The sequence below is a fragment of the Petaurus breviceps genome, unplaced genomic scaffold (genome assembly GCF_028583685.1).
Source record: "Petaurus breviceps papuanus isolate PSGF00001 unplaced genomic scaffold, PetGlider_PUasm1.0 90895, whole genome shotgun sequence".
Taxonomy (NCBI): Eukaryota; Metazoa; Chordata; class Mammalia; order Diprotodontia; family Petauridae; genus Petaurus; species Petaurus breviceps.
The window spans coordinates 15339617-15367320 of NW_027187372.1; the positions used below are offsets into that span (position 1 = coordinate 15339617).

At 37.3% G+C, this 27704-nt stretch overlaps 1 protein-coding gene across 2 annotated transcripts in view; it reads left to right on the plus strand.

The window, feature by feature from the left end:
* The window catches only part of RGS13 (regulator of G protein signaling 13), a 31698-nt gene extending 10720 nt beyond the window's left edge, over positions 1-20978 (plus strand). For both annotated transcript variants that reach the window (XM_069074328.1, XM_069074330.1), the window contains 4 exons: positions 1390-1458; positions 8480-8541; positions 15500-15666; positions 20010-20978. In XM_069074328.1, coding sequence (XP_068930429.1) covers positions 1394-1458; positions 8480-8541; positions 15500-15666; positions 20010-20195 — 480 coding nt within the window. In that variant the 5' untranslated portion in view covers positions 1390-1393 and the 3' untranslated portion in view covers positions 20196-20978. The remainder of the gene's footprint in view (positions 1-1389; positions 1459-8479; positions 8542-15499; positions 15667-20009) is intronic.
* The last annotated feature ends 6726 nt before the right edge of the window (positions 20979-27704 follow it).

Sequence of the window (27704 nt, forward strand, 5' to 3'; positions counted from 1 at the left end):
TATGAGTTTAGTAATCCTGTGGGAGAAAAAAAAGGGAAACGAGGTTAGTCTGACATGACCTCTTTTTGATGAAGTGATGCTGGCTCTTTGTAATATTTGTGTCCCTTTCTTGGATCAGATGGTTGAGTAAACATTTTTAATGATCCACCCTAGAATTTTCCCAGAAATCAAAATCAAGCTCGATGGCCTATAGTTTAATTCTGTCCCCTTAACTTTTTAAAAAATATATTTACAGTTGTGCTTCTTCATTCTTAATGTCACATGTACATTTTTTCCATGATCTTGTGCATATCAGTGACAATGGCTCAACAGTCATGTCTGCCAATTCTTTTACAGCCCCAAAATGTATTTCATTGACTACTCTTAACATACATACACACACATATGCACAGGGTTAATAAAAATATCAATGAAAATCTGATTAAAAACAAAACTAAAAGTCTGAAAAAGTCTTATATGGAATTATAAGAATTGAAAATATATTTCTGGGAATAAAATCATCTTTTTTTTCTATGTGAGTTAAATGACTTTCTAAATAGTCTTGAAACTCTAGAAATATAGTTCAACCAGAAGTATGTCCTCTGTATTAAAATTAATATTTTATTACAAATTCCCTTTAAAATACCTCTAGGTTTCCTCAAAAAGAAATTTCTATTTTATTGGATTAATTCTAAATGTAATTTGAAGGTCAATATGTGTAAGAGGCCTACTTTATTTTGTGCCGCATTTGGACTTATGTTAAGCCACATTTAAGATAAAATGAAACTTATCTAGAAAAGAATGACCAGCATAGGAAAGAGTCTGAAAACCATGTCATAAGCAGAGTGACTGAAGGAACAAGGGGTGTTTAGCCTAAAGAAAGAGAATGAGTGACATGGTAACATATTCAAATATCTGAAGGGCTAGCTTATGAATGCAATATATGATATTTTATACATAGATACAGAGTTTAGGTCTGGGACCAAGAGATGGAGGTTAAAAGGGGAAAAGGAGGATTTTAAAATAAAAACTAAAGGCTGTACAAAAATAGAATTGTCTGCCTTGTGAATTAGTGAATTAGAATTAGTGTCAATGGAAGTATTCAAAAAAGAGTCAGATAATATTCCACTAACCTGTAAGTGATTTTGTAGCATATGATTCCTTCTCATGTGGCTGATTAGATTTGGTGTCCTCTATGGTTCCTTTCAGTCCCTAAATTCTTATAGTTCTAGAAATATTACTTGGAGGTAGATTCTTATAACTCCATCTCTTCCTTTAATTGCTTTCTAGGACTTCAAGGAATTACCTTTTAAAAAGTATTTATAATTTCTGTATTTTAAAAAATAACTCAAAATATTTAACCATTCAAAAATTCCTGATTTGTATTCAACTACACTTTTATTTCTTCAGAAAAATGAGCACAAGAGTTTGCTGGCTCTGTAAGAGAAGAAGAAAGAAATCCAATGGGATCTCTTCAAAGTAAGTGGAACAAATTCTACGATTATTATAAAAACAGATTTATAATGGTGGACATATTTTTATTTATGCAACTATCATTTTAATCAAAAACAAGCTCTTCAACCAAAAGAGGAAATAAAAATATATTAGGTACAAGTCATATAAAGAAAACACTTTGGAAGATTCTGGTAAACATGGTGTCTATCGGCTAAGATTTAACTTTATCACATAATGTCCTCAAATGACAGAACAGTGTTTTCATCATTAGTTATTTTTGTTATTATTAAAAAAAAGATTTGGTGAGAGAGAAAACAAAGAGTATTGTAAGAGTGTAAATTGTTCCTTAACATTCATAAATGCTTAATTTTTTAAAGTTCAGTCAATAAATGGTAGTTTTTAGTATAAATTCTATAGTTGGTAAGTCTTGTTTTCCAAAGTCCCTCTATTCTAAGTTGGTCCTGCAAACACACAGAGAGAAGCATCTGCTTTTTTTTTCTTTTCTTATTTTGTAATGAAGTTTATATTTCTTAAAATGAAAAAATAATAATAATAAAGAAAAGGAAGTATCTATCTACCTGCATGATTCCAGGAACATTGAAAACCCCTAAATGTCCCCCCTTCCAAAGTCAGCCTGTTGTTCCTTAAGATTTCTATGAACCTCAGTATTAGAGAATCATTGTTTTGACTTAAAATGCTGTGCCTCTAGGAGATCTTGCCTGGAAAAAGATAAGCTATTTTTAAGAAACTTTCAACCATTGCTCCACCATTAACACAGATAGACAGATTAGCCAAGATCATCATCCATGTTTCAGACAAAGGAAAAGAACTTAGCTAGAGACTGCTGATATTCCCCTTGGTCTGTATCCCAAGGAAATTTTTGAGGTCATGTGGTCTAAAAGCATAGTGGAAAGAATACTGAACTCAGAGTGCAGAGACAGAAACTGGGTTTGAATCCTACCAACTGATACTTGCCAGGTGCATGACCACAGATTAGTTATTTAAACTGTCAGCCTCAGTTTCCTTACGTGTAAAATGGGGACAATGCCCATCTTGTCTACCTCTCCAAACTATTATAAGGATCAAATAAGACATGAAGCTCTATGTAAATGCCAGTGATTATTGTTTCTAGTAAGGATCATGTCTAGAATCCAGGAACAATTCTCTCCCCTTTGTGCTCCCCCGTACCCCTTGACAGTGTAATTTCTTTATGAACATCCCTTCATCACTCAGGACTCATGCTTTCTCATAGTGACTGAGGGTACAAAGTATCTTCACCTCAGTACATTTAGTGACCTTTAATGGATATCAAGGCAGATGACCAGAAGATAGTGTAATTGGATTTAGAGTCAGGATGACCTGAGTTCAAATCCTGCCTCCAACCCTTAGTTAAAAATGTGACCCTGGGCAAGTAACTAAACCTCTCAGTCTCAATTTCTTCAGCTATTAAATGGAGTTAATAATGACACCTACTTCCTAGAGTTGCTGTAAGGAGAAAAAAAGAGATAGTATTAATATAGCATTTTGCAAATCTTAAAGTGCTTAAAAATACAAACTATTATTTTTATTAGTCATTATTTGTGATAGCCTTTTGTGTAATCATAATCTTCCTTTTTCAGACAGGGTTATTAGTAAGCTAGTAAATCAAAATAATGTTGTAGACACATTTTACCTAGATTCCAGAAAAACTTTTTTTAAAGTATCTTGTTTCATGAATATGGTTAATATGGAGGAATTAGGAATAGATGATAGTACAGTAAGGTGGATATTGAACTGGTAGAATGGAAAGGGAGGCAACAAACATTTATTAAGTGCCCACTGTATCAACCACTGTGATAAAACCTTCACGCAGATTATCTAGGAGATAGGTACTGTTATTATCCCTGTTTTACAGTTTAGAAAACCAAGGCATCAATTAAGTAATTTGCCTAAAGTCACATAGCTAGTAAGTGTCTGAAGCCATATTTGAACTCAGGTCTTTCTGACTCCAGGACCAGCATGCTATTCACTAAACCGCCTAGCAGTCTCTAATAGAAAAAAATAAATGGCAATAATAATAGCACCTAACTGCCATGGTTTTTCTGAGGATCAAACACTATAATACATGTAAAGTACTTTGCAAATCTTAAAAGCTATATAAATTAGACTGTAAGCTTCTTGAAGGCAGGGATTGACTTTTGCTTTTATTTTTTCATCTCCAGCCCTTAGCAGGGTGCCTCACATATAGTAGGTTCTTAATAAATACTTATTGATTGATTGATTTTGTTAAAATGCTGTTACTATTATAAGGTACCTTTGTATTGGAGGATGTGGCCAGGGGGACTGCTGAAACCAAAGTACAGTTTTTGGAATACTTCCTGGGAAGATCAGTTGAGGTGGAACACTATAGGGACAGTTTAAGGGCCTTCACTAAACAGCATAAAACTACAGAAGGACTGGTGGAAAACTCTACCATTTTGACTAGGGTTAGTTTTGACTAGTGAGTTAACCCTGAAAGATAGTCTTTCTCTACAGAAGCTGACAAGTCTTGTAGGCACAAGAGTTTTTCTCATCAGAGCAATCAAGGCAAATGACTTGACCTAAATTAACAGAACAGATTTAAATCTGGTGCAAGTGATAGGTATGGATGGAACAGGTAAGTGTGAAATCCATGATGTCCTTGGACTTTCCTGTCTCTAATAGAGGGGAAGAGTTATTTTGGGTTACTGTACTTCAGGTCCTAATAAGAGAAGAAGAATGAGTCAGACACCATTTCATGGAAATGTTTTTGAAACCAATCTAAACAGCAGTACTCTGTTAAGCCTCAGTAATGATGCAAACAGATAATCTGAACCTGGCAAGGTCCGTCTGAATTTTTAGAGACAGACATTTGACCTTTTCAGGACTCCAGATTTTTTTTTTATCTCCATATCATACCTTAATGTTTACCCTTTGACAAATTTTCCTCTTAGGTATCAAATATCAGCCATTGCTAGTGGCTGTTCCTGGTACTCTTACATACTAAATTAACTAAGATAGGGGTGATCCACTGGACACCCTGTTCCTGTCTAGAAATCAATTTTTCCCCATGTCTATGCCTGATTTCAAAAACAAGGTTGTAGGCAACAGATTTGAAAACAGATCAATTGCCAGTTATACAGCTATAATAATATATAAGCATTTCAAACAATTGTATAAATGTCATATAATCAACTGCATAGGTAAATAGTTATTATAATCATTAGTAGGGCCAAAACCTAATGGTTTAAGTCCTGCTAGGATATGTGTGACCCTAGGCAAGATGCTTAAACCTCTCAATACCAACAGGCAACTCAAAAAGTTCAAAGTTATGGATAGCTCTGCATGAGTATATGGGATTTTAGAACAACAAGAGACCATAATGATCATCTGACCCAACTCTTCCATTATGTAGATAAAGGAAATGAAGGCCAGAAAAATTAAATAACTTGCTCAAGGTCACACAGGTCATTAGTGGCAAAACCACAACTAGACCTTCATGTTCTTCCTATTCCTTCCTTCCTAGCCCTTCTTTAAAGAAATTGTCTAGATACATACACACATACCCTGCAGCACGCATAAGAAACCTGCCAATTCCTCCAATGTATCCTGACCAAAGTCATCCTAGCAAAGCTGTCAAAATCTCATAAAGGAATTCTAATTTTTTCTCTGATTGTTTATTTTTCTTGCTTGGCTGACTGAGAATGCATTTCCTTCACAGTATATAGTAGGAAGAAAACTGAAGGGAAAAATATTTATGAGAATAAATTGCTTACATGTTACTTTTTAAAATTTCATAAGCATTCATTTACATAAATGAATATGCTAATAACATATAATATTAATACATTTTGTAATGAAAATTCCCTAAAGATTTTTTCTAGGTATTTATAAAGAACATAACTGTTAGCTATTATTATTAAGCAACACTTTTTCATGATTTATAATGAATAAAAGTACAATTTTTTACAAGTATCTAAAGATTGTGGTTCCCTAAGACTGCATGTCCTTAACCAATGTTCTAGCAAAGCTTTATGCAATGTAAAATATCTCTAAATAAACAGAGATTCTGTTTTTCCTTGCTCAATTGAAGGAATGCAGGCACGGGCCTAACAAGAATTATAAAGAATTTGCCTTCAGTGCTCCTAGTCTATTCTTTCTATAAGCTTTACCCACTAGATGGCACTGCCCAAATCCCTTAAGGTACCCAATGTTTTACTGCTTTGTCACAACCTCCACCCCCTCTCCCCAATCAAAATGGAAAGGATCTGATAGTGGTCATTTACACCTTGATTTCCTTTCAAGCACACTCCAAAGGATAACCTTTGCTTCTGGATATTTCTAGTTTCCTTTATTTCAATTATAGAATTGTTGAATGAATGACTTTGAATGACTCCCATATAATTACGTCAATAATAACATTAATAATAGTTTGCAAATGGTTTACAAACATTTTACAAATACCTCATTTAATCCTCTCAAAACAACCCTAGGTACTATTATTATTCCCATTTTATAGTAGAGAAAACTGAGGCAGACAGAGGTTAAGTGACTTTCCCAGGGTCACAAAGCTAGTGTCCAAGGCAGGATTCAAACTCAAATCTTCTTAACTCTAGATCCAATATACTTTATACTGCACGACCTATCATTAAACAGGGAAGGCATATATTTGAGGAGGCAGGGAGGACTTCCTGCTAATCAAGCAACTGTATGAAATTTCAGAGCTGGGAATCTAGTCCATTTCTCCTGACTCTCGAGTTCTGTGTTCTCTCCACTATGCTACTTGATTCCTTTGAGGAGGAGTTAGATTATATGACCTCCAACATCCCTTCTGTCTCTAGTGTGACTATCCTGAAGATGAATTTATTTTAATGTTTACTAGCAGCAGTGAGAGGAAGGTGAAAGTTGGAGGAAATAATTTCCCAGCAATGCCCCCTGCTTCCTTTGAGAGAACAAGTAGTTATAAATGGGATTTGGGCTTTGGTTGACTGAATGGACTAGATGATCTTGGAAATCCCTTCCAACATGGAATGTAGTCATCTGTATTAGCAAACACCCTAGCACACCCAAGATGTCCTGCTATCACAGGTTCTTTGATCTGCTTATAAAGGAAAGACAGCTTTAAAGGGGCTAACAATCCTACTTTTAATTATATTCACTAGTTCAGGGGAAAGGTCAACACCCTGAACTTGGAGAAAATATAAACAGAGAAAATACAAGCAGAGAAATTAACACAAAGATCAATAGATAGGGCTCTAGCTGTCTGGCATAGCAATATTGCTATACACTTTGCATACATCACTGGATCTAAACAAATGGCTAGTCAGAGTCTTGACTAGGAAATCAAAAACACTAACTTCCCAGAATATATAACAAAGACTTGGCCCCTGATTGGCTCAGAGTCAGAAGGCATGAAACCTACTTGACTCAGCACAACTGTGAATTATCAGGGTTCAAAGGAGATTAATCATTCAGATGTTTACAATTTAGCCTGAGCCTGGGAAACTGAACTCCAACGAGAAGAAAAAAAAAACAAGAAAAATCTCACCTTATCTGTGCTCACATCATCTAATAACAAAAAATAATTAGTGGGGACACTGACACCAATTCTAGCTGATTGTCTTACAAATGAATACTGTTAATAAAAAAATGGAAAAGCAATGCAGGGCTTCTGTAGACAACGAGGCAATAAATTTATCTTGTACAGGAAGTCATGGAAGGATGCATTATAATGAGAAACAGTTAGGTGGTGTAGATGAGAGTATTAAATCTAAGACTCACTAATGGTGTGACCCTGGACAAGTCACTTAGCTTCTCTCTTCCTCAGTTTCCTCATCTATAAAATAGGGATAATAATAGGACCTACCTCTCAATATGGTTGTAAGGATAAAATGAGATATTTTAAAGTGTTTTGCAAACCTTAAAGTACTATATAAATGTTAGCTATTATTGTTATTATTATTGATAGAAAAACACTATTAATAATAAAAATAATGGTGGCTTATTGTTCTAATGAAATAGCATGAAATGAATCCATTTGTCATTTGAATAGGGATTGAAATTAATCCAAGATTAATCCAAGGCACTTTCTAATTCTATGATATTGGACAAATCACTGTTTCAACAACCATAAAACAGGAATAACAATACTTACAAAATATATTTTACAGAGTTTGCCCGAGGATCAAATGGAATGACATAAAGTTCTTTATAGTTTTAAAGCACTATGTAATTGTGAATATTTACTATTATAACTGAGGCAGATAGGCGGTACAGTAGTGACAATGTACTCTAGGCAAGGGGCCTGGAGTAAGGAAAGGCTGAATTCTAATCGTAACCTCTGATTCTTTCTAGAAGTGTAAACCTGAAAAAAGGTCACCAAACCTTCCTGATCTGTAAAATTGGCATAATTAATAGCAGCTAGGTGATGCAGTGGATAGAATACTGGGCCTGAAGTCAGGAAGACCTGAGTTCAAAGTGTGACCCTGAGCCAGTCACTCAACCTCTATTTTGCCCCAGTTTTCCCACCTATAAAATGGGGATAACAGGACCTACCTCCCAGGTTTGTTGTGAGGATAAAATAAGATAGTATTTGTAAAGTGCTTAGTGCATTTCCTGGACATAGTAGGTACTATATAAATAATATTCCTTACCCATTCTTCCCTTCACCCAACTTTCAGGGTTGTTTTGAGGGTCATATAACATAGTTTATATAAACAGCCTTGCAAATTTTAAAGTGCTATATAAATTCTAGTTTGCTATATCAAAGCTATTATACATTTCATCATATTCTTATAATACAGTAGGATGTAGTGATTCAATTTTCTTGACCTTAGATTTTAGTAAACTATAAATTCATGATATAGAGTACCAAATTATCTAAAATGTAAAAGGAATCACTGAAAAATGAGCTCCTGTCCAAAGGATAGTCATAATTCTATGTTGTGTTTCACTTAATGTATATTTCCAAGGTTTAGTCATGTTGCTTTTATTTAGAAAGCCTTACAAAATCAGCTAGGGCACTTAACTGCCTTGTTTCTTTCCAAAGCCTTACTCTGGAAGAAGCGCTCCAGTGGGCCGAGTCTTTTGAAAAACTGATGACAACAAAATGTAAGTATGTTATAGCTACTTATAGTTACCTATCAACTCTTTCTTTTACAATAAGAATATATGTGCAATTATTTTATCATAATACATAATAAAATATAATCACCAACTTCCCACTGTTAAAGTATATGTACATTTTATACATATATTCACTCTATTCATTTATATATATGTATATATATATATTTTTTTTAACATGGGAAGGTTAGTGATTAACTTAGCTCTCTTTTCCCACAGTTTTCCAGATGATAATCTCCAAGTGTTAAAAAAAATGTGCAAAAAAACCCAAAACGGTTTGCCATGTCAACCACTACTATTTCCTCTGGTGTTAATTATAACATTAGTCACCAAGAATATTTAGTATTCGCATGAGTATAAGTGAAAAATTCCCTGGAAGAACATGCATAAATAGTACCACTTACTGCAAAGCATTACCATCCCTTTCTAAATTTAGAGACATACACAGAAAGGACTCTAGCAATTTACTGTAGTCAAGTATCTATGAAGAAAATGATCAGTTTTGTAATTTAGCCCTGACCCTATGAAAAAACTCCCCACCCCTGTCCTAAATACATGTCTATAATTCTATGTGGCTCAGATAGCAATCTAAGATCTTATAAATGTGTTCTTTGCACATGCTAGTGTTGGAAGATGAAAACATTAGTGAAAGAGCTAAAAACAAAATCAAAGCAGGAAATGAGAAACAAAGATGACATTTTGGCCACATATCTGCGTGGTCCCTGAGGTCAGGGAAAAGGATGGAGGGTAAAGGAAGCTGCTGAGACAAAACCAGGGATCAAAAGACAAGAAACTGTGATGACTTGAATGAAAATGAAAGTTGTTATGGGTAGTAGGGAAGAAATACAAGTGGTGCAGAATATATTAGTTTATCAGAGCCAAATAGGCTACATACAAAAGTCTTGAAACCAAACCTTATTCAGTCTTGCTCCAATGACCTCTTGCCATGTGAAGGCAATCCCTGCTTTATGGCCATGAGGTCTCAGAGAATAAGCTGGTGGAACACCATGCTATGAAGACCTGGAGTTCAGTCCCAAAGTCACACTATATTCCAGCTTTCTGCTGCTCAGGTTAGAGAAGAAGAGAGACTGTCATCCCCAATAGCCTGGCCATTTGGTGTGATAGATTCTTTGGCCATGATAACCCATGAAAATAAATTTACTAATCACTTCACTTATATGATTTCATTTTATTCTTACAATATCCTGGTAAGGTAGGCAAGGCAGACTAGAGTAGTGAATAGTACACTGAACCTAGAATGAGGAAGGAAGGGGAATTCTGCCTTAGATGTTGGTTGGTTGGCTGTGCGACCTGTGGAAGGTCATTTAACTTTTCTCAGGCCTAATTCTTCCACCTGTAAAATGGGGATAACAATAGTATCTACTACTCAGGATGATTGTGAGGATCAAATGAGACAGAGTATATAAATCGGTTTGCAAACCTTAGAGATCTGTTGTTGCCGTTCAGTCATTTTTTAGTTTTGTCTGATTCTTCATAACCTCATTTGAGGTTTTCTTGGCAAAGACACTGGAGTGATTTACCATTTCCTTCTTCAGCTCATTTTACAGATAAGGAAAGTAAGGCAAATAGTATTAAGTGAGTAGCCTAGGATCACACAGCTAGATTTGAACTCAACTCCGCAACTTTAAGCTCAGCACTCTATCCACTGTGCTACTTAACTGCCCGTTGAAGCTCTGTGCTATATAAATATGGGCTATGTCCATTTCACCACTGAGAAAAGTAAAATTCAGGGTGCTGAATGACACATGGATAGTTACATAGTTAAGAAACTGACAAAGCAGGCTCTTTCTATTACATCATGACACCTTCTTTCAAAATAAGGATCAGTTCTGGGGAAAAGGATATAGTTCAGTATTCCCAGAAAAGAGAATTGAAGGAATTTGCTACAAGTGAAAAATGAAAGAATTATAAACATTAAGGACCTCAGTGCTTACCTATGACTCACTGTGGTCTTCATTCAAGGGTAAAACCTGGAATGTTCAGAAAGTACCTTGCTTCCTCTGTGACCACAAAAGAGCTGAGAAAGAGTTCTGGGTTAGACTAGGAATAGAACATGTAAAAGGGGAACCATATGATGCAAGAAAATAGCAAAAGAATGAGAATTATATTAATCAGAGTTAAACTACATTCAACAAACAATCTGTGTATCTATAAATTTCTTCCATATTATATAGTAACTTCGATAACCAAAGGATCCCTAAACTTTTTTGTGTCATGGACCCCTTTTGCAATCTGAATGCTCTGAAACCCATCTCAGAAAAGAAATAATAATAATGCATTAAAATAAGTAAGGGAAGACAAAGGAAACCAATTATACTGAAATGCAATTTTCAGATTTTTTTTGAAAGGTTCATGGATTCCAAATTAGGAACCCCTAAAGCTAGATAGCGGATGCTGGAGTCAAGAAAACCTAGGTTTAAGCCCTAGCTCCAGCTTTTCCTGACTATGTAATGCCTGGCAAGTCAATTAACCTCTCAGTGCCTGTAGCAGCAAGCACCCCAAGCGTCCTCAGGGTTTGCAGCTACCACAGGTTCTTGGATCTGCTTTGTTAAAGGAAAGCAACTCAAAATGGGTTAACAAGCTTACTTTAATCAGTCAGACCATATATCGTTTACCTTGCTCAGGGCAAAAAGGTCAGCACCCCGAACTTCAAAGTATACAGGCAGAATTATCAAGACATTAACAGATCAAGCAGACAGCTTTCCAAACTGTCCAACCATTACATCCATACCCAGTCAACATCTGGGTTTTTCAAAGCCGGGGGACTCTCAACAACGGCTTCCCAGAATTCAGATCAAATCACAGAACACTTCTCAAAGTGAGTCCCAAAACAAAGCTACACATCAGGGCTTATATAGCCTTCTCCTGGCTCAGAGAATGTAACAACCTTATTGACCCACTGGCCAATCAAAAAGTATCTACTGAAAAACAAGCCTCCCTCCCCAGGCTTCAGGTGCACCCCAGCCTAGGGGCAGGGAAGATCTTCCAAATTTGCATTTCCATTACAGTGCCCAAAGCTAATCTCCAAATTATGTTATAGAAAAGTTGCCATCTGATTTGGCAGAGGCAATTTCTTCCATGGTAGTTCTCTATGCTAGTGGCTTCAAATTCAGATAGAAATGGGTTACCTCTATTAATAAAAATACACATGCATATACATTTATTTATTTACTGCTTATTATGGGCCACACAATGCTAGGGTACTGGGAATATAAAGAAAAAGGTGAAATAGTTCCCATCCTCAGTTAACTAATCTGAGGGTTTTTCTTCATTTTCATAATCTAGTACTTTAAATAGCTAAGAATATCTAGAATGTTAACTCCTTGAAAGCAACAACTTTGTGTTTGTAAACTTATTGAGGGCAGGGATTAATTTGTAATTGTATTTCAAGCCTGTAAGATAGTACCTTGGGCACATAATCACTGCTTAATAAAATCTTGTTGAATTGAATTAGAAAATCTATTAATTTAAGGTATTACCATCAAGGAAAATTTTTGCTATTGGTTTTATGAACTAAGTTCTTCTGACAAATTATAGGTTATTGGCTGGGTAAGCCAGATTTGACTGACATTACATGGAGGTAGCTCTTAGGGAATAATCCCCATCTAGGTAGAGTAGACTAGAAAATGCTGTGAATAAATATAAAAAAAGAAAATTAACTGTTTAATGAGGTCTGGAGCTATAAAATGGAATGGCTTGTGTGGAAAACACACCGAGCATTTTGACTGGATCATAGAGAACATGCAGGTGGGCAATGAGTAATAAGTCTGGAAAAGTATAGTAGAATCCCATTTTTAAAAAAAAGCTTTAAATACCTAATGGAGGAGTTTGTATTTTAGTCTTGAAGCAAAAGAAAGGCACTGGAGTTTTTTGATTAGGGGAGTGAGATAGTCAGAACTCTAATTGGGGAATTTAAGCAATTTAGGTTACCAAAACGCTCTGTTGTGATCTTAAGGTTTCTAAATAAAGCCCTACCTTATCCAACACCATTAAAAACTTTATGACCACACCCAATGCTAAGTCCTGAGAATCTTGCTGTAACATCTTTAAACTTCTCACAGAGTTTAGTGTCTTGCTTTACTCTCCCCACCCTGCCACCTCAGTCCATTTCAGTAGATCTGATTCTATTACTCAGCTTATAGCCGATAGTCACCTATACCACTTTGTTGTGCAACCTGGTTTTCATGGAACTAATTAACGGCATCTTGCCTGTAGGACAAAAAGCAGGTTCCTAGAATTGGTGGTTCAAGAAACCACAGAGGATAAATAAACTTGATCCTGACTGGCAAAGAAACTGGTCTAGAAGGTGAGATACTATAGGCTAGAACTATCACAGCATGTTAAATTCAATATCCTTGAAGAAGATGGGACAGCTAGGTCACACAGTGAGTAGAGCACCAGTGCCTGGAGTCAGGAAGACCTGAGTTCAAATCCAGCCTCAAACACTTACTAGCTCTGTGACTCTGGGTAAGTCATTTAATCCTGTTTACCTCAGTTTCCACATCTATAAAATGAGCTGGAGAAAAAAAAAAAGCAAACCACTCCAGTATCTTTCCAAGAAAATCCCAAATGGTGTCACAAAGAATTGGACACGACTGAAATGACTGAACAACAAAGGAGAGGGGAAACCAAAGAAATTTATCCCACAATTTTAGAAAGGGAAACCATGACAAAATGTAGGAATTAATTAGAGAGAGAGAAGCCTGGAACTATTTAAAAATACTTTATTAGAAGCTCTGAAAAGAAGAAAAAAGTGTAACAAGGATCAAAAGTATCAGGTGCTTAAAACAATCCCATCACATAAACTCGATCCTGACTGGCAAGTAACTGGTCAAGTCAAAGAGATAATTATAGAAAATAAAGTTTAGTACAAGTAAAGAAAACTAGGAAGCCCATAAAGTATGATAAGGTTTGGTAGCAGCCAGGAAAAAGGCAGGTCAAAAGTAATTTTGAGGAACGAGATGCAAGGGACTCTAAAAATAGGTTCTTCAAATATGACCAAAAGAGTAAGCCCGCAAGTGGCTACATGTGGTCCTGTATGACTGAAAAGCAGAGCTCACCCTTAGTAATGAAGAGGGGCCAGTTAACATGTTGAATAAATTCTTCACCTTGGTCTTTACCCAGAAGACTATTGGGGTAAGCCTCACTTTCAAATTTTACCAGAATTGATCAGGTTGGAAATAAGAGCTCAGAAAGTGATCATAGATCCAAATGTTCTAAACCAAGCTGGATAAGTAAATGTGGAATCATAGCATCCCTGATTTCCTTTAAAGCATAGTTCAGATGTCTATATAATACCAAAGGCCTTTTCTAAGCTTTCCAGTTCTTTGATCTATCTCCTACAAAATTACTAGGCAGGTAGAAGGGACAGTAGAATTGGACTCAGGAAGACCTCTGTTCAAATCTTGCCTCAGACTCTTTCTAACTGTGTGACTCTGGACTAGGCACTTAACCTTTCCCAGACTCAATTTACTTATCAGCAAAATTGGGTTGGTAATAGCACATACTTCACAGGGGAATCAAAGCTTTGTGGTGCATACGTATCTGTATTTATGTTGTTTTTTTCTATGAAAAGCTATGAAAGTTCCTTAAAGGTAGGGACTAAAGGAACATTTCATTTTTCTGTTTTTTAATGGGAGTCTGGTGAATGCTGATATCACATGATATCTCAGATACCACAAGGAAGATGTTAGGGAGCTGCTTCCAGCAAAATGGTGAAGATGCATTAGGGAAGACCCTTGATGAGACAGACTGTGGACCATGTGTAGACATTTCATAACTGGTTCCAGTCAACGAACCATGTGTTGAAAAGGAGACTCTTTAGCTGTGGAAGAATTCAAAAAAGGCCTGTCAGATTCGACTACTCTCTCTTTACCTTATTCATACTTAGGAGATCTCAGTGACTCCTTCATTCAAAGCATCCAGTGAAGAGAGTGAAGTTTCCAACTGGAGTTTTGAAAGTCAGGAAAGTGAGCTACAAGAATCCAGAAGGCAGTGCCAGTCCTGCTACATTGTCCCTCAGGATTCCAGGGTACCCTGAGGGTTTTCTCTTTTCTACTGCTATTCAGCTTAAACCCCCACAAGCTGCTTCCCCCTGGCCCTCATTATTAAGGTGCCAGTGACTCATGCTCACCAGCTTTTGCTGGTTCCAAAGATACTGTTCTCTATATCTTAGACCAAACTCAATCTCTGATCTATTAATTCATGCCCCTAGATTAACACCTGAAGCCTGATTTGTCACTGTATGATTGGGATCCTCATTAGCTTATGTCTTCCAGTTTATCTTGACACCCCAGACTCTAAGCCACATTTCACATCATACCTTATTCAATTCAATTCAATCCAACAGACAATTACGAATGTACTGGGTCAAGGGTGGGAAACCTGCAGCCTCAAGGCCATATGTGGTCTTCTAGGTCCTTAGGTGCAGGCCTCTGACCAAGTCCAAGTTTTACAGAACAAATTCTTTTATTGAGGGGGTTTGTTCTGTAAAGTTTGTATTCAGAGGGACTTATTTAGGGACCTAGAAGGACACATGTGACATTGAGGCAGGGAAGGGATGGGAGGGAAGGAAGGGATACAAACAAGGAAAGAGAAAAAGAACTCAGTGTTTCTCTGAAACATTCATTGCTTTGCTGTGCTGTTCTACCCCGGCTTTTGCTCCTACTCCTGACCCCCCAAGACTTGGCCTAACCCAAAACCTAAAGCTTATTTACAAGGCATGTAAAATATATTTGGGTTGCCTCAGATGAAAGGCCCTATATGAATAATATCAATACTAATTTATATTTCACATCTATAAATCTGTAATTATTCTTGAGTTTCAGGACTTTGATTCAGATTTTTAATTCAATCTTTATTCAGCATTTTTCAATTATGTTTCTTAATGTTGACCCATAAAAAAATTCTCAATTATTTTTAGATGGTCCAATAATCTATGCAGCATACTTAGAAATGGAGCACAGTGATGAGAATATGAAATTCTGGATGGCATGTGAGAGATACAAAAAAATTGCATCCCGATTTAGCAGGATCTCTAAGGCCAAGAAGCTTTACAAGACTTACATTCAACCTCAGTCCCCTAGAGAGGTAAATATATTACTTAGTAATAATAACTGTTCAAATAATTGTAAGAATATATATATATATATATATATATAAAGGACAGATGGGGGGTATGAAAAGAGACTCTTCTCAAGTGACTGGGTCTTCTCTTTTGAGAAAACAAGATAAACCTATAAATACTATAAGAATGAAGTTAACCTATGACAAATAAAATGTTGATTACTTTAATTCCCTAAGATACCATTTGAATACGGTATAGTTAGGAGGGAAAAGCACCTGAAAATCAAGAGACCTGGATCCTGATTCTGTCATTAATTATCTGTATGCATTTGATTTAAAGGGGGTGGGGGGGAGGCACAGCTTCCAGACAATTAGAACTATCCTGAAATTGGAAATGGGATATCTGGGAAATAATAGGTTGTCTTTTGGAGATATTCAAACAAAAGCTAAATGTTATAGAGAGGATTCTTTTTCAGATAAAATGTGATCTATAGAGGGCCACTGAGGTCTCTCCCAATTCCTAACTTCCTTAATTCCATGGCATCAGGTCTCTAAGTCTATTTCACCATCTGCAAAATGAAAAGATAAATAAAATTCCATAATTTATTGATGGGATTTTTGTGGGACTGAAATGAATGTGGAAATACTTTTAAAAGTATGTAGATCTACACATTTACAGATGTCAACTAGCGTTGTATCATTCTAATACTGAAACCCTTCAAAATGATTATATCAACTGTAATTAGCGTGATGACTTTACTGTGAAGTGCAAGGCTATTTAAACTTAGATTACATTATATTTCAAATTTATACTAAAAACACTTATTAATTATATACTATATCCAGAGCTCTCTGCTAGATGCAGTTAGTGATACAAAATGTAAATAAGAATCAGGCATGTCCTTATAGAACCTACAGTTTAGTGGATGGATGTGACACCCACAAAAATATTTATAAAGGAAAATAATATGTTATAGGTATGCTAGAGAGATGTGAGCAAATTGATAACACAGTATAGTTTTGTGAAAATGTGGGATGTGACCAGATTTATACATAAGGACTATGCATAACTTGGCAGAAGTATGACAGATGGATTGGATAGGGAGTAAGTATAATCAGGAAGTTCAATTAATAGGCTATTACAATAGTCCAAGTAAATGGCAGTGAAGACTTTCATAAAGATGGTAGCAGGGCTAATAGAGTAAAGGAAAAATTCATAAGATGTTGAATACAGAATTAACAGGACTCTAAAATAATTGAAAATGAGAGGTAAGGCTCAGGAGTGAGTCAGCGGCAATGTCAAGATTTTGAACATGGGTGACAATGTGGATGGTAGTGTCACAGATAAAAAATAAAGTCATAATGAAGAACAGATTTTAGGAGAAAGGTTATAAGCAATTTTTGAAATGTTGAGTTTAGGTGTGGGGGCAAGGATGGTATATTAATACAGGGAGTGGCATGTATGAACATGTCTAGAGAGCGGCATGGTTGGCTTTATGAAAGCTATATGATGGATTCAGGGCCCCAGAAGCTGAAGAGCTGGTCAGCATCAAGGCAGCAGCAAAGGATGACTCAAGAATAAGAGACTAAGGATGGAATTCCAGGTGTGAGAAACAGAGTGGGTGATTTTGGCTAGACTATAGAGTATAGGTAGGAGAATAAAGTATAATGAGGCTGGAAATTTAGGTTGGAGGCAAGTTGTGAGGGATTTGAAAAACCAAATGGAGAAGTTTATATTTTGTTCTAGAGACAATGGGTAGTCACTAAAGGATATTAAGTAAGGGAATGACATGGTCAGATCTGTGCTTAAGAAAAATCACTTTGGCCACTGTATGGAGAATGGATCAGAGTGTAGAGACAACTGAGGCAGGGGAGACCAATTAGAAAGCTACTGCAATAGACCAACAAGAGGTAATGAGAGTAGATACTAAAGTGGTACCTGTATGAGTAGAAAAAAGGGGTCAGATGAGAAATGGACTGTGTAGGTAAAAAAAGTAAGATTTGGTAGTTGATCAGATATGAATGAGAGGAAAAGTAGGGAGGAAAAATAAGACATTAATGTTATGAATCCAGGAGAGTAGAAGACTTATGGTACCTTGGACTAAAATAAGGAAGTTCAGTAGAGGGGTAGACTTTTAAGGAAATAAAATATACTCTATTTTGCACGTGTTTAGTTTAAATTGTCTTTAAACATCCAATTTGAAACATATTATGAGCAGTTGTTGATGTTGAAGAGACTGGGAATTGCTCTATAGATTTATGAGTCATCTGCATAGAGATGATAATAGACCCATGGGTGTTCAATTCATCATGAGAGAAAGGAGAGAGACAGAGACAGAAAAAGAGAGACAGACAGACAGACAGAGAGACAGACAGAGACAAAGACACAGAGACAGAGAGAGTGAGAGTCAGAGACAGAGAGAGAAAAATGAAAAGAGGCCGAGAGAGACAAAGAGAGGCAGAAAGAGACAGAGACAGAGAGAGTTTAAGAGTAAAAATAGAAGACCCAGGACAGAGCCTGCATTATCCCTAAAATTAGGGGTTGTGATATGGATGATCCAGCAAAAGAGATTGAGAAGGAATGGTCAGACCAGTAGGAGAAGAACCAGAAGACAGTGTCATGACAACTCAGAGAGGAATGTCCAGAAAGACAGGGTAGTCAAGAGTGTTAAAATGAAGCATAAATATCATATTGGTTGAAAAAAGAGCATCAGATTTGGCAAAGAGGGTATTGAAGAAGCAACTAGAGAGATTAGAAGCAAACCAACTGAATGTATTCTCTCTAAATCCAAGAAAGGAAAGAGTTTCCATTTGGAAGGGTGAGTCAAGGGTATCAAATGCTGCAAGACTTCAAGGAAGATGAAGAGAGAAATTAATTTAATTAAGCAATTAGAATATTATTGGTGACTATTGAGAGAGTCATTTCAGTAGATTATTTGGGATAGGAAACAAATTATAAGAGGTTGAAGAGAATAAGTATTGATAAAGTAAATTGAGTGGTTGGTATAGACAACTTTTTGTCGAAGTTTGGCAGAGAAGGGAAGGAAGAATGATGGAATAGTTGGAGGAGGAGAGGTCAAACCTAAAGATACAGATATGGGAATTACCTAAATAGATGTGATCATTAGAACCATGGAAGTGAATGAGAGATTGTCAAGTAGAAAGTGTAGAGAAAGAACAGACCCTAAAGTAGAACATTTAACCCTTTAATTCAATTATCCAGAATTTTAATAACCTACTTTAACTGGGTGCTAGATTTTATAGATTGGGGAAAAAAAGATTTTAAGTGAAGGGCAATGATTACATAGATGAGGCATGGGAACCCGGGTCCTTTGATTCTGGGTCCATGGTTCTTTAAAATGTTTCATGCTATCTCACTCACTGCACAATGGTCAAGACCTGAGGTAGTAATGGACAGAATTATCTAAATTTATAGATGGGGTAAAAAAAGCAGAGAATTTTGACTAAAGATGCCTGGTCTGGGATCCAGCTTTGGTACCGGTCTTGGAAAGATCACTTCTGGGTTTTAGTTTTCTCATTTGTAAAAATGAAAGGATCAAACCAGATGATCTCCAATGCATATTCAAGCTATAAAACCGTATGGTTCTGTGGTTTTGCCAGTTACAACATTTAAACCTATTGCCTACCTAAAGTTAAAAATAACAAGTCATGAGGAAAATCCTAACGGCACTACTGTCCATCCACATCTATTCTAGAAGAAATGATAGAGGTGAGGATAGAGTGGGGCAGCAAATGTGAAGGGATTCACAGGAGTCTCAAGTGATGAAGAAAGGATGTGGTATAAAAGTTCCTATTGATGGTGGGCCAGGGGTTGAGAATAGAATATGGAAATTATACCCCTCCACAGAACCCAACTTTGTTGACTAATAGCCCAAAACCTTCATCTGGAAAATGCATGGTTCACTAAAGCCACTTCCCTTGCCTTTTTTTCCCCTACTTCCCTCATTCTCTTCTCAATTTGGGGCATTTTACATTTAATATGGGTGTTTGCCAGTATTCAGAAAGAGAGCCGATTAGAATCATTTTTATATGATTTTTAATTTCCCCTTTCCTTCAAAGGATGCTTCATCTCAATGCTTCCCTATTTTTCACAACAAAGTTAACGAACCACTTCTTTTTTTTTATTTTTGCATTAGTATTATGAATTTTTTCCATTGTGGGAATGGCTATTCACCAAAAACAGAAACTAAAAATCATCTCTTATAATTTTTTCTTGGTACCTAAGAAATGACATTAGTAACATGGCTCTGTGAAAAGATGAGAAAAACATACCATAAAGGTTTAGAGGTTTAATTTACCAACGTTCAGGCATATTCCATGAACACACATGTTATTTAATTTTTCAGATTAATATTGACAGCCCTACCAGAGAAGCCATCATAAAGAACATTGAAGAACCCACCCAGAATTGCTTTGATGAAGCTCAAAAAATTGTGTACATGCACATGGAGAGAGATTCCTATCCCAGATTCCTAAGGTCAGAATTATACCAAAACCTCATTGAAAACCTGCAGGTGGACAGCCAAACCTGAAAAGTACATTACAATTGAAGAAACTGAAGATGGTGTATAGAAAGCACCTTCTTTGTTCTGTTAACACCCTCTATACAACAAAATAAGGAAACGGGAAAGTGAGCAATGGATGGATTTATAGCTCTGTCAACTTTAGGAATACAAGAGAAATCCGGTAGAATTGATCACACCAAATGGATTATAATACAGAGCAAATCATGGACCTACCTTTCAGGGATGTTGTAAGGATAAAATAAGATTTTTGTAAAGCACTTTGCAAGTCTTAAAGTGCTAAATAAATGCTAGCTAGTTCAATGTAAACTTGCCGTAATAGTTTATATTTAAGCCAGACGTTAAAATTATTTCCACAATACCAACATGAAAGAGATTTACTCAAGTGCCGAAATCAAAAGTTTTTCCAATTCATCCATTTATCATACTCCTCGATCACACACACCTCAGGACCTCAAAAGTTGTACTTTGATGAAGACTAGCTCTAGGGTAGATTATATACTGTAAAGAAAATGTTCTTACTTAATAAACTTGCTTAATTGTATTGAATTATGGAGAATGTGATGACATACTTTACAGTGGAAACCAATCAAGCCTCAGTAACAATAACAAAGGTGTGTTCTTAGGCACCATATGTTATTTGCATAGAATTTCATGTATGTGCTATTTTACATGCATACTTTTTCATTGCTTTATAGCTTACTAAACTTTAACCATTGGTATGTTGCTTCCATTTTAAAGCAAATCCTGCCTGTACAGAGCTTACTATGTTTCCTAGTTGCAAAACAAATTGAGGGATTTTTTTTTCCATTTATACTTGAATATACTTTAAAAATAAAAAAGAACACTGTCCTATTTCTGGGATTTTTTCTAGTCATTCTATGAATGTATCAGGTCATACTCTGATACAGAAATGGCTCTCTGACCTGGTTGATATGAATAGTGCCTCCTCCACTTCCTTCTGCCCCTGGACAGATTATAGTTATTCACCCCAAGGCTTACCCCATGCAATTATTGCCCTATCTTTCTGTAAAATATACATAAGGAACTTATCCAATATGCTGCTGGCCTTTCCCTAATTCTTTTAGTATTCTGTGGATTACATTAGCCATTAAATAGATACATGAACCTACAGAGGCCATGAATTCACATTGTTCTTCTCTATTTATATGAAAGAAGGAAGAAATAGATTTCGGTTCAAATGACTAGTACAAATTAAGGTTTACATATTACACCAGCCAGAACATACATCACTCTTCCCCTCGTGCCAATCACATTGGAAGATGTGAGAAATATAGCACATCTATGTGAGATTCCTTCCCTGGAACATTCACAGATATTAAAAGAACATTTTGTCCCGCACTATCTTTTTCCAAAGTTTAATTTGAAAAACATTTATAAAGCACCTGTGATATACAAGACACTAGGCTAGGTAAAGGGCATAAAAAGATGAAGATGAGCCCTTTCCCTCCAGGAACTTCCATTCTACCAATGGGCAGGTGGCAGTGATGTTTTTCAGTGAAACTCTGGTAACCTGCTGGTATTGTGACTTTTCTCAAATCTTATAATTTATTACACATAATAAGCATTTAATAAATGTAACTTGAATTGAAATGGATTCAGAATTAATCTCATTAAATTCTACTAATAATAATTGCTGACATTTATGGAGAAATTCTGTGAAATAAGTGCTACAGGTATTATGTTCTCCAGTTTAGAGATGAGTAACTGAGACTCAGAAAGGTGGTGATTGGTCTTTAGTCACACAGTTAATATGTGGTGGAGCCAGAATTTTGAACTCAGGTTTTCTTGATTCCAGGTCCAGAAGGCTATTTACTACATCAGGCTCATCAGGACTCTCACTTCATGGGGCACATTAGGTTTTTTAGGTCACCAGGTCACACATCACTGACTGGTACTTCCTTGAAGATTTTGAAAAAAATCAGTACCTGGAAAGGTTAATTCACTTTCCACCAGAAGTGAGCAACTTACTTCTTTTAAATTATCCAGATCAGATCCAACATTTCTAATATGTATATTAAGGTTCATATTACCCAATGTTTTGAATGAGTAATGTTTTCCCCTGCTTAAAAATAAATAATAATAAACTACACTCACAATAGAAATCATTACCCCTGATTTGCTAATCAGAACACACCTGTCTTTACTCCTGAGACTAGGAATATCAAACATAAAATATAAAATGAAATCATTCATTTAATGGGACATATATATTACATTAAAAAGTTTTGAAATGTTTAGCCATGAAGAAATTCAAAATTGTAAAGGATCTTTCCTTAGGAGACCATTAAGTTCAACCCCTCACTTTAAAGACAAAGAAACTGAGGCACATAAGAAGTGACTAGCCTAGGATCACAGAATTAGTAAATTTCTTTTTTTGGAAGGGGGAAGGCAGGGCAATTAGGGTTAAGTGACTTGCCCAAGGTCACACGGGCTAATTTATATGTTAAGTGTCTGAGGCTGGATTAGAACTCTGGTCTTCCTGACTCCAGGGCCAGTGCTCTATTCACTGCACCACCTAGCCTCCCCAAGTAGCAAATTTCTGAGGCAAGATTTGAACTCAAGTCCCTCTGACTCCAAGTCCAGCACTCTATCCACTATGTCACCTAGCTGCTGAGTAAGCCTACCAACTCTTAGAAGTTAGTGTGCTATAAAGGTGTATTGGAAAGATAGTGTAATACCCATTATATTTGGCATCAAAGGACCAAGGCACAGATCCTGGCTCCATTTCCTACCAGCTGTGTGATTTTAAATGAGCCATTATTATCTCTCTGGGCCTCAGTTTCCTTGTCCACTAATAGGTCTAATAATCTTTACACCAAAAGATGGCAGACCTTGTCCTCAACTTTGTTGCATGGATCTGATTCAGTTTTACAAGTCTGGTAACTCAGGGTTTTGTTACTGTTGTTGTTTTTAAGCCTATTTCTTTTTTTCAGTTCTCTCAGGGGTGATCTAGAGGACTGTAAGGGTTATGGGATTTAAAGATCTCCCATGCCCCATGGACGTGCTGACATAGCAGAGCAAGAGAAAGTGAAAAGCCGAGCTAACGGTCCTGCGGTTGGCAGTTGGTGGCAGTTGCCTTTTTTTTTTTTTTTGAGTTAGGACTCCTGCTGAGCACTGCCAGGGGCCGGAGCTGCTGGGAGCGCTCTTCCAGGACGCTGGGTGGTTGCTGTGAGTGGGGAGAGGAGGACCTTTGCCTGAGGTAGCCTGTTCTGTTTTAAAGGCTTGAGAATGTGGGTGCTTTCTACTTTATCTACCTGTGCCAATGTCATAACTACTCTGATGGCTTTCACTTTCTGGTTTTGGGACTCCGTCTTTTGGTATCTTAATAAATTTTCTAGTTTATTTCCCCAAATGGCAAACCTGATGTATTTTGTGATGGATAATTATATCAGCATATTTGTAATCTCTATAGGCATTGTGAATATGGCATTGCTGATACATTTGGCGACCAGGATGGGATCACAAAATGTCAGGCCTCTATTTGGAAGCAGTGGGGTTTTAGAGGGAGAAATGGCTATTCCAGGATGGGAGGATTTGCCTTATTCCTCTCTAGCCAGAGAATGGGCTAAAAGCACAGGGCCCTGTGAAAACTGGGAACCAAGGGTAAAAGAGGGAGAACCTGGAGATTTGGAAAGATGTTTGAAAGCAATACCCATAGAACCAGGCAAAGAACTGGCAGGAGTGTGCAGGAGAGGCTGGGTGCTGCTAACAAGTTATCACCTTATGTGTAAAAGTAGGGATAAGCTGCTAAAGGAAAGAGCTAGGATGACTAGGGAGTCAGCTGGTTTGCCTGAGGATTCTTCTGTGTCACAGCACTCAGAAGAACAAACTGGAGGGACTCATGTGGTCCAGGAGCAAGCTACTGTTCATGTAGCTAAAAGGAAGCAAAAAACTAGCAGAAGGAATGTGCATGCAGCTTTTGTATAGGCTGGGCAGAGTTGCCCTGACTGCTTCCAGGAGAATGTGTGTGAGGAGAATGGAACAAGGTTAGATGAGGAGTCTCCTAATGTAGAAGCTCTCCCCATACGAAGAAGAAGGCAGGAGAACCACCGAGGCAAAACAGAGTCCAGGGAGATAATTGAGGATTTCACTCAACAGGAGATCACTGATATATTGAGTAGATTTACCCAAAGAATGGGGGAGTCTTTAGTGTCTTGGATAGTAAGAATCACTGATGAAGGCGCAGAAGGAATAACACTGGACAATGAGGACTGTTTAAAATTCATAAGTATCAGTCAGAATCCTTTTGTACACCAGGCTTTTAGGGATCACCATATGCAAGGAGGAAATAACAAAACGAGTCTTCTAGCTTTAGCTGCAGAAGGTTGCAAAAAGCAATATCCAACTGAATCTATGTGGCCTAGGGGAGACAGACCCTGGTACTCACTTAGAGACTGTATGAGAAAGTTAAAGGAGGAGGTAATGAAAACTGCTATCCTGATTGGAGATGCAAATGCATATTATGATACCCCCCTAGGAGTTCCTCATAGAAATATCATAGTGAAGACGGCTCCTCCTGCATATAAGCACCTAATTCTGACTCTTTTAATTGGAGAAATAGGGCACCCTCTTTCAGAGGTGCTGGATAAGATTTCACAATTAAGCGATTTAGGGGAATGGGAAAAAGACAAATTGCCTCGAGAGAGAAGAGTAAACAGCCAGAGGATTCAGAGACAAAATAGACCCACAAGAAGGGAACTGTTTACTGCTCTATTAAGAGCTGGGATGGCCTTTAGAAGAATAGATGGTATTCCAACTGAAGAGCTGCATAAGCTGTACCAAGAAAAGGTACTTAGCATTAGAATGAACAGGGAAGCAGGAACCACCCCCACAGGTATTTCTGAATCTGAATCTTTGTATCCAAGTTTGCCCCACCTTCAAGGGGAATAGGAGATAGGCCAAGCCCCAGCCCAGATAAAAGAAATATGCAGAAGAGATTGCAGACCCCATATTGGTTTAACAATATATTGGAAGAATGGATCAACTACTGTGACTAGGGCACTGATTGATACTGGGGCTGAGGCCACACTTATCTATGGAAACCCTGATAAGTTTAAACATGGAACTCCTATTACCATCACAGGTCTAGGAGACACTGAAATATCAGCCAGACAGGTTAAAATAACAATGAAAATTGGGCAGTTACCTAAGAAGGAATATACTGTGGTTGTTGTACCCATTCCTGAATACATCATTGGAATAGATGTATTGAGAAGCATGACTCTGAATTTACCTGAAGGAAGATACCAATTTGCTGTGAGGAAGATAGGAATTAATACAGTTTTAGTAGGAAAACTAAAAATGGACCCAATCACTTTACCTGAACCTTCTGAAGTAATTACTTTAAAACAGTATCATGTGCCAGGTGGGCAAGATGAAATTGCCACTACTATAAAGGAATATGTTGAAGCAGGAGTGTTAGTCCCTACAACCACAAGATGGAATAATCCTGTCTGGCCAGTAAGAAAATCAGATGGGACGTGGAGAATGACTGTGGATTATAGACAGTTGAATAAGGTGACTCCTTCTTTGTATGCTGCTGTTCCAGATACCATCACCTTAATAGAAAGGATCCAGAAATATGATGGGACTTGGTATGCAGTTATTGACTTGGCAAATGCCTTCTTCACCATCCCAATAGACTCTAAACAATGGGACCACTTCGCTTTCACTTGGCAGGGTAGACAATATACTTTCACTCGCTTGCCACAAGGGTACATACATAGCCCCACTATTTGTCACAGGATTGTGGCTGAACAGTTGGATGAATTAAAGCTACCTGGTGTACAGCTTACCCACTACATTGATGATATCATGATACAGGGAAAAGATGCGAAAGTAGTGGAAAGGAGTTTGACCCTTCTAATTGAGCATATGAAAAGTAAAGGGTGGGAAATTAACCCTGCAAAAGTTCAAGGACCAGCTCAGAATGTGAAGTTTTTGGGTATACAATGGAACAAGGGGCTAAGGGAGATTCTTCCTCGAGCCCGACAAAAGATTCAGGATTTTCCTACCCCTACCAATAAGAAGGAGGCCCAAAAGTTCATAGGATTGTTTGGATACTGGAGGCACCACATTCCACATTTGGGACAGATTTTAAAACCTTTATATAGAGTCACACGGAAGAAATATGAATTTGATTGGGGACTTGACCTGAGTAAAGCTTTTGAAGAAGCCAAGGCTGCCATACAATTGGCCCTAGATTTGTGGCCCATGCAAAATGGTCCAGTGGAATTGCAAGTGACTGTACAAGATGATTATGCAAACTGGAGCTTATGGCAAAAACAACAAAGCCGAAATGTACCTTTGGGATTTTGGTGTAGGAAACTCCCTTCATCTGGAGTCCAGTATACACCTTTTGAAAAGCAGTTGTTAGCTGCATATTGGGCTTTGGTGGAGACTGAACAACTGACTGTGGGCCATGAAGTGATATTAAGACCTGGAATCCCAATTATGACCTGGGTAATGAGTACCCCAGCTTCTCACAGAATTGGACATGCCCAAGAGGCTAGTATAATCAAATGGAAGTGGTATATTCAAAATAGAGTGAAAACAGGCAAAAGTGGAGTCTCTGCTCTGCATGAATCTATAGCAAACATAGAAATTGAGAGGAATGACACACCCCCTGAGCCAAAGCAACAGTTGGTACAGTCCACTGTAAAATGGAATGAGGGATATGATGTATTAACTGAGGAACAAAAGAGACATGCATGGTTTACTGATGGGACAGCAAAATATTTGAGGCAAAAAAGACATTGGAAAGCAGTGGCCTATAACCCATGTACTAGAAGGACTTTGGAAAGTACTGGGATAGGTGCAAGTAGCCAATATGCTGAACTTATGGCAGTATATCAAGCCATCAAAATAGAACAAGGAGGACAGTGTCATATATTCACTGATTCATGGGCGGTAGCTAATGGGTTAGCTACATGGATGCCCATGTGGAAAAATGAAAATTGGGAAATTCATGGTAAACAAGTCTGGGGCAAAGAATTATGGGAAGATATCTGGAACATGTCTTTGGTCACTGACTTGTCAGTTTTTCATGTAGATGCTCACGTGGCCCCCACCACACCAGAACGTGAGTACAATGCTCATGCTGATCGACTGGCAAAGATTGCTACTGAACGTATTGTTCCTACTTTGACAACAACTGATGATCCGGTATTAGCAAAATGGGTCCACCAAACGGCAGGCCATTTGGGGGTCCAGGCCACACACCAGTGGGCACAAGATCGAGGTATTAGTATCTCTCATTCACTGTTAAAACAGATAGCAGAAGAATGTCATATATGTCAATTGGAAAAGGAGCGAACTGTTCCTCGGGTAGTAACTGGAGAGATAGCAAGAGGGAAAGTCCCAGCCCAAATCTGGCAAATAGATTATATTGGTCCACTACCACTGGATAAAGGATGCAGATTTATATGTACTTGTGTTGATACCTATTCAGGTGTACTAGTAGCTTGTCCTTATAAGAATGCAACCCAGAAAAAC